Below are 8,410 nucleotides of genomic sequence, written 5' to 3'. Positions count from 1 at the left end.
AACAATGGGAATAACAATATAACAGTAAAATAAGAATATAACAAGACAAAGTAGGCAGTACACTGGAAAAACTCGAAATCTTGCCAAGAATATTTGTCTTATTTCTAGTCAAATTGTGTCAATGAACTTAATTTCAGACAATATCACTTATAACTAGAGTTACACCAAGATGGAGGACCTTGTTTCAAGACAGTGCATCTTGAATATCTTGTTAGGTGAGAAGATCTTGAAATGATCTTGTTTTGAGAAATATTTTAGATGAAATAAGCTTTTTCAACATGTCATGATGTTTTTATGCTCACAAGATGTAGGTTGTATGATGAATAATCTTGTTTCAAGAAAGAGACCTAACTTGAATTGAGACAACACAGCTTTATTGAATTTGCAGGTCAAAAGCGTCACAATTGCAGCATCATGCATTATGGCCACAGTTGATGGATTGCATATTAAGAGTGACATGCCATGATGTCGGTGAGATCATACTTCACAGGAATGAATATGGCATTATTAAAGTTAACAATAGTATGGTGTAAAATCCACACAGTTTTCAGAATTCAAAAAAATATTGGCTTGTGCAAGGTGAGGAATCTCTACCTCATAGGATAAATACTGTTCATTCCAACCAATTGTAGAGAGAGGTTGACATTCAAAACAAAACACTGATTCGTTTACAATAAATATGTTTTTCACAACTGCAAACTATGGGGTATTATTGAAAACATTAGAAATAACCAAAGATTTTCCACATGTATGCTTATTTCCATATTGAGCAATCCACTGGGCACACACTACATGTTCAACTTGCTCTATTCCTAAGAATTGTTTGATCTTTCCTTCTATGTAGTGAACATTTTTCACCTCAGATGTTGGGCCTATTTCAATGTCATTACAAAAAATAGGATGTTTGTCATGCACATTCTGACTACATTCATACAGTTGGTTGTGCTTCACAAGAGATTTACAAATATTCTTAAAACTACTTTTTATAGCCCACTGCTTGAAAAAGCAATGCTTTGACTCAAAACGCATACACATATGCCCAACAGTAGGACCAAGTGCTTTAATCTGGGAGGGAAGATGCAGCAGGTAATGTTGTTTAGGTATAATATTTAAATCTGGAAACAGCTGTTTGAAATGTCTTAAATGCTGCTCAATTAAAAGCTTCAGCCTAGGAAGAGTTGCGAGTGCAATAATAGGTGAAAACAGAATTTTAACTATCTCCAACAACTTAAGTAGCAATTGTGTGTGAGCATTTTCTCCAGTTGTGTCAATGAGAAATGGCAGAATCTTTAACAGAACCAGCATCTGCCCCGCTGATTGTTTAAGTTTATTGTCATTTGATGAAAGTGTAGTAACAGATATGGGACAAGGCTTGTCCCTCATATCTACAGGAGAGTAAGGGAAAGCAATAATTCCACTATTAAATGTGTCTAAATCCATATGTCCGGAAAGTACAAGATGCTTCAAAACACATTTGATTTCATATGGGGCAACACCTTCGAGAATAACATGCATGATGTCCTGTGGTGTTTGATTAATGATATCAAAGTGGGGAAATTCTGTTAATTTACTTCTCCTGTTTATACCAAATGTTGTTTTTAGATGTTCTCTAAGGAAATCAGTACTTGCTTTTTCAATGTCACTGCATTGCCTGTTATGTCTTGCCATTGTCCTTTTCACAAACAAATCTTCATTAAATTTATTTTGCATATCTTCGAAGTTGCATTCACAGTGCCTACATTTACTGTAGGCAAACCCAACTCCTTCCTTAAATCCAGCCACTTCATGTTGAGCAAGAGTGTCTCCGCACACAGACAAAAGTGCCCCATAAATTGTCCTCTCGCCATTTGAAGTATCAACCCGAACACCATTATACAGCTCGATCAAATCATGGTTAATCCTCTCAAGTATTTTATCAATACAGGAAAGATTTTTAGATTTTACCATGGCAAGCAGACGAATGGCAGCGAGTCTTGATCTGTATTTAGCGTTGATGTTACCTAAAGTGTAATAAATCAATAACAATTTGTTTTTGTTTGCACGAGAACCAAGAGGATTGCAAAGCTCAATTTCATCTGTATATAAAATTAACTGCAATGCTGTGGGAACTTTCAAAAACAGAGGGTGTGACTTAAAAATGTCCCCATCAATGAAATCATTAAAAAAAACATCCTTGCAGGACTCTGGCCCCTCATTGATCATTTCAAGAATTTTAGGATGTGAAAGCAGCTGCTCCAAACTTTTAACTAATGGTATGTAGTAAAAACAATGTTTTTTTATGGCAAGAACTCTGGAATCTCCACGATTCACATAAGACACTGTTTGTTTTGCAGTAACAATTTCTGGTTCAACTGGATGTAACAGTTCTTTGATGGTCTTGTCCTGCAAATGTGTTGTAGCAATCTAGCGAAAAGGGTCAACAAACTGGTCAAATACGCTCATTGCATGACTCTTTAGTTGATCCAGGTCTCCAGAATGACTCTCAAAGATGCTCTTCATTTGATGACTCAGGTGCTCCAATAATGCTGTTTGATATTGCTGGACTCCACTCACCATCTGGTTAACAGCTCTCTAGGGAGGTGGAAAAAGCATTAAATAAATAACAAAAAGTAAACAAACAAAAAATACTACACTACAGACTTCACACAAAAAAACCTGCAGAGCTCAACCCTACATAATGTCTGGCACATGCATTTTTAAGACACAAATGCATACATCACAGTACCTGTGTCAGTCTCTGGGTTTTTCTGGCCTGGAGAAGAAATGCAGTTGCATGTTTAGAAAGGTTAGCCTTCATGCAACCCTGGGCAGGTTCTTGCAATTCATGCTGAAACAGATTAACAAGAATCATATTATAAAAGGGAAAATGTTGACCTTGAAAATGTGTAAAAATTATATCCAGTAATTTGATAACTGTATTTGTCCTTAGTTCTATACACGTTTCAATTAAGCGTGGTGACTGAAAAATATATCACAAATTTCTGATTCATATAAAACAAAAATATCTTACCAAAATATTTGATTGTTTTTCTAATATTGGCAACTGTAAAATGTGTAAACAGAATAACTATTAGATGTTCATTATTATTCTTATTATTATCATAGCGCAAATAACTATTTGCACAAAAATAAACACTTGTAGCCACGAGTGCTCTGTCTTTGGCTAATGAAAAAATACGGACTTACTGTTCCATGTGTCCCATCAACCTCGACTGCAGGATTATTATCATCAGTCCGGTTGGTTGTGGCTGTCCAGACGATCCGACCTCCTCGGTTTCTTGAACTTGGAGAAGATGGTGCGCGTGCGTTCGCTTTACGTGATAGAAGAAGGAGTTATACACCCGGTACTCACTCGAGCAGCCATCAATCCCACACACTACGCGAAAGTCCGGGCTGCGACTGTGCATGGTATTAATGTGACTCAACAACTGTTTTAGAGTCAGCGCCACAAATATGTAACACAAGAAACAACGCCAAATCATGTTGGACAAAAAGAGGATTCGAAAAGACGATAGAAAGCTAAGGATGCGCTGCTGCGGCAATTCTGACGGCCGTAATCCAGTCGTTGCTATGGTAACTCCCGCCGGCACCACTTTGCAGCAGGTCAACCGAGGTCAACCATGGATTTACGGCTATGTGCGTCACCTTACCTGCGCGCCATTTACGCTGTATCGACGTCCACTAATTTGAACCGTTGGAACCAGCAACACTTAATTGGATGAGTGTCTCCTCAAGTAAGTAACGACGCTATGTCCTGTATTGTCAATTCGAGTTTACGTCGCCATATATGTCGCCTTTTAACTCTTATGTATGACTATATTTTGTGTTACAGAGAACTTCTTGTGCGCAAGTTAAACTTAGCTAAGCGAACCAGCTAGCTTAACCATTAGCATGGAGGGACTGGATGATGTCACCGCATCAGTTTTAAGAGGTAATGTATTTCTTTTAAACATGGAGTTGTATTTCAAGTCAATATCCTCTGCTAATAACAAGAAAGCCATCAAAACTATAAATCTATGCTCCCACTTTAATATATTTGATTCACTTTAATTTTCATTGCCCATGTCCCCTGGTGTATCTTACTTTTTTAATTTCTTTTTTTTTAATTATCATTATTATTTTTTATCTCTATCTCTTAATTCTATATGTATTTATTTTGTTGTTACATCTATCTGTTATCCAATTGTTATTAATGTGAAGCTCATCATATTGCTTGTTGCACTGTTACTATTACTGTATTTTGTAAATCAATAGTAAAGTTGAAAAAAAAGTATTACTTTTAAACATATGTCTACAAGCTTTTAAGGTAAAATGCACAGTTAGGATGCTTTAGTATGATTAGTCGACCGATTTAAGATTAAAAAGCATAAGGTAAAATTATGCCGATTTATTAGATTTTTTTTTTAGATTCAACATATTGTTATATATGTACATATTTCGGGGCACTGATTCATTTTAATATGTGCTTTCCAATGTAGCTGCAAACATCAGCGAGGAAATGCTGAGCACCTTGTCTCGAGAAGACTTGCGGGATCTTTTTCCAGGCCCAGAGAACTTTTTTCGGAGAAAAGCAGTGTGGAGTTTGTGTCATGATGTGTCAGAGGATGTCAGTTTCTTAGTCATATGACTTAAAATAATCACCACTTATTATTCTGCATTGCTGTTCATCGTAACACAATTAAATTGTGCATTTTCCACTTCCACATTATCTTTCATGTTGCAGCAAACTGTCCAAGAACACTCTGGAAATTCCTCGATTAATGATTCACCGATGCCAAAAACATTGACTTCTTTAAAAGCAAAGCCTGCAAAGTACACAACCCCTGAAAAAGTTGTGAAGTTATCATTCCCGGAATATGTGTTGCACACCGACACTGAACTTGAGCAAGTCCGAAAACAGTACTTCGAGTTGTCTAAAACGGGCTTAGAAAGCACCTGCCATATGTCAAAGGAACTCAGATGCAGACTCATCCGAAACACCATGACCAGTATGATGGCAATTCTGAGGGCAAGAGGGGATGAAGGATCAGACAGATACCCATCAAAACCAGAAATTACAGCAATGGCAAAAAGAATAGTACAATATTACCCAATGCTGCAGGATAAAGGCCTGAAGAATACATGGGTATGTGACACACATTGAATTGATGACCAAAGAGACTCCGCCTGGCCACTTAATGTAGCAATTTGATGAACGTTTTAATTGTGTCTTGTCCAGGTCACTGTGTTTACACAGCTGTACAAACGACTGCAAAATGTGAGATCTCCCCAAAAACGCAAAAAAGATGGGAGTCATTCAAAGAGGTAAGACTGTAACTAATAATTACTTATATTGAGGATGAGTCTACTCGTCCTTGTCTTAATTATTTGATTATTTCTGAATAATGCCTTGAAATTGTTAAACTTTTTCTCAAAGCTCAAGTGACATCCTCAGGTCTTACAACTTATTATGGAACATGTTGACTTTAATTTTAAAACAACAGTTGAAATTTAATCAACTAATAGGCTAATCTTTGCAGCTCTACAAAGAGGCGTCATCTTGAACACCCAGATGACACTGATGAAATTGATTCAAACGACTCAACAGTGATTCTGGATCTCTCCACGGAGGGTAGTAGCAGTTCAGACCCCAGCAATAAAGAAAGAGGTGATTCTCTTAGGATTGAGACAATTATACAGTATGTGCCAAGTGCCAGTCAACAGTGTATTGGCCTATATGCTCTGCATCAAAACAAAATGAAGGCTGAGTCTAGTGGAAACCTTTTTATGACCCTCCATAAGTAACATTCAGCTGCTTCACTACTTAATATTTTGATCCAAATAATACATTTCATTGTTGAATTTGGTTCCAGAAGAGTGAACTTATTCTTAAATTCAATTAGTCTGACAGCATGATGTTATTTGTTATGTTATTTGATGATGTTATTTGTTTTAGGAGAGAAAAACCCCCAATTGCTGCTTGAAGAAGTGACCCGTCTTCCCTCCAGTCCTGAATGTGAGTATATCTGTAGGTCTCCCCCTTCACTGTGTGTGGTGACTTGTTAAGTAGACCGTACTTGCATGCAGTTCAATGTGACTGATTATATTAGCCAATAAATAATGGAATTTTGTATATACATTCTGTAAATGGTTGAAATACTGATATATGAATGATTATAACATAATGATCAGGGCTGAATGTAAAAGATTTACAAGGTGTACAATATTAATGGATGATATTCATTTGTAATTTGAAAACATCTTAATGACAGTATATCACTTTGTGCCTTACAGCTAACAAGCCTGCTGATAGTGCCAGTCCAGATGCGGCCAGTCAAGCAACCTTGGCCAAGCACTACAAGGCCCTACAGGCTTTGTTTAAAAGAAAAAATCCAAACTACCAGGATGTTTCTCATCTTCTGGATTTGGAATTTGCAGCCAGAAGATTATTCATTGACTCGGATACCATTCGTGAGGAGGACAGACCTGAAAAGATTCTCGAAGCTTATCCCTGTTTTAAGGACATTGGACATGTAAGTCATTATTGACTGTGCATAGTCAATACACAGTACTACACACTCACTGTGTTAGATTTGGATTCCCACCTCGAGAGCGATTTATTCATGTCAGTTTTGATACAATATTTTATAGGTGATGGACGAGCTTCGACGCATTTTGGACATGAGAAACTGCAACTTCATCAGTGAATTAAAGGAAAGATGGCATGACTTCTGCCAGAAGGTGCTGTTTTTTGGTGTGTCCAAAAACATGCTGAAACCACCAATGGGAATAGACAAAGGTAAAAAATTATGTTTTTTACTTAGTGAGGATGAAGCTTCGGGCTTGTTAATTATAAAGTTCATGCACTCATTTCTAGTCCTTTTTGTAATCTATTTTCTCCAACCTCCTCAATCCTATCCCAACTCAATTCTCTATTCTGCCCTGAACTGTGTAAACAGTCTCACGAATATAGTAGTATTAGGTTGATGTTATCCTTTTTAGTTAGGGGCAAGCCAAAGATGGGGACATTTTCCTCAATAATTGTGCATTTTGTTCATATTTAAATACTGAATCTCTTTTTCAACAGTGCAACAGCCTGTCGAAATTCTGCGTGTGCTGCCATCACTGTTCCCCTCCATGTCTGGTCTGCCGAAGAAAGTCAGAGATCTAAGTCAGGCTCTGGTGCATGTCCTTGAGGTGAGCAGTGCAAAATATACTGGACCATTTTGACTGCATTATTTAAAAGTTAAAACTGAAGGTGTATCCTCTGCCTGCTCCAAATGAGTTTCCTATTTATATGATTTTTCTTTCTTTTCTTTTGCATTTGGTATGGTTTAAAAGTTAAGATACAGCTTTCTGTATGCTGTAACCTTTATTATTTATTTGATTGCAACCAACCTCTTTGCCTTAAAGCCAAGGTTCCAGAGATGTATAACTATTATCGTGACGGAAGGATGTCTTATGTGTTTTAGGAAAAGGAAGACCCCAATTCCTACTTGAGGAAGCGCCCTCTCACATGCCCGGTCCTGATTGTTAGTTCGTCCAACTGCCTTCTAGCGGTAGGAAATGTGCCGATAACTACCTTTCCCAAGGACAAGGTCACCGAGGGTGCTGTATACCTGATGGCATACTATTACACCCTACATCTTACATACCCTAAGTGTGTCGCAACTCTGATGTCACTCATACAAACAGAGGTCCTACTGGACAACATTCATGAGAGTGATCTCACATCATCGTACAAAAAAAGCATGGCTGAGTGGAAGGCTTTTATTGGCCAGTAGGCTTGTGGTATGCAAAATAGCACCCACTTCTTCTCCGAGGCTGCTATCCACATACAATGGTGGACAAGTTGGTCATATGTTAAGTTTGTGAGACCTTTTCAATGTTAAGCACTTGGCAAATGTTATGGGCTGAGCAAGTGTTTGTGTGATTTGTATATTTTATGTGTTTTGAAAATATTTTTTGTGATATACTGTTGTGCATACAGTGAGCCGTAAAGAGCTCCCCCCACAAAAAGCATGCCAGTGCAAACATTTATTGACGAATAAACGTTGAATGCGAGACTAATTCTCATTTACTTGCCTTATTTTGAGCTGATAATGTCTTAAATTGAGAACAATATTGCTAATAATTATGACTCAAAAACCCCTAATTGTAGTCTGTTATGCTAACTTCAAGATATATTGTCTCAAAATGCCTCTTTCTAATCTCACTTCAAGTACAAGACATTCTTAAATCTAGAACAATTTCTCAAATATCAGACTTAAAATAAGTGAAATACACTTGAAATGAAAAGAATGGTACCAAAATACATGCTGGCTTTCAGGAGAAAAATACCACTTTCAAGCATCACAACCTTATTATGAGACAGAAAAATCTTACTATCCAAGTAAAATATAACTAAAAATGAGTTATTAAAACTTATTTT

The 8,410-nt window shown here is 37.1% G+C and overlaps 2 protein-coding genes across 2 annotated transcripts; one reads left to right on the top strand and one right to left on the bottom strand.

The window, feature by feature from the left end:
- Positions 1-177: 177 nt before the first annotated feature.
- Positions 178-3,968, bottom strand: LOC133546042 (uncharacterized). Its single transcript, XM_061891858.1, has 3 exons — positions 3,187-3,968; positions 2,726-2,827; positions 178-2,571 (listed from the first exon to the last, which is right to left on the bottom strand). The coding sequence occupies exon 3, from the start codon at positions 2,200-2,202 to the stop codon at positions 700-702; it is 1,503 nt and encodes a 500-aa protein (XP_061747842.1). The 5' UTR covers positions 2,203-2,571; positions 2,726-2,827; positions 3,187-3,968; the 3' UTR covers positions 178-699.
- LOC133546043 (uncharacterized) lies at positions 3,237-8,043 on the top strand. The gene is made up of 10 exons (XM_061891860.1): positions 3,237-3,734; positions 3,833-3,931; positions 4,479-5,125; positions 5,219-5,304; positions 5,520-5,647; positions 5,936-5,995; positions 6,274-6,512; positions 6,631-6,778; positions 7,067-7,176; positions 7,452-8,043. Exons 3-10 carry the CDS (start codon positions 4,715-4,717, stop codon positions 7,761-7,763), a joined length of 1,494 nt encoding a protein of 497 aa, XP_061747844.1. The 5' UTR covers positions 3,237-3,734; positions 3,833-3,931; positions 4,479-4,714; the 3' UTR covers positions 7,764-8,043.
- The last annotated feature ends 367 nt before the right edge of the window (positions 8,044-8,410 follow it).

This window comes from Nerophis ophidion, linkage group LG29 (genome assembly GCF_033978795.1).
Source record: "Nerophis ophidion isolate RoL-2023_Sa linkage group LG29, RoL_Noph_v1.0, whole genome shotgun sequence".
In the NCBI taxonomy this organism is placed as follows: Eukaryota; Metazoa; Chordata; class Actinopteri; order Syngnathiformes; family Syngnathidae; genus Nerophis; species Nerophis ophidion.
The sequence above is the reverse complement of the archived record's forward strand: the minus strand, read 5'-3'. Positions and strand labels throughout refer to the sequence as shown.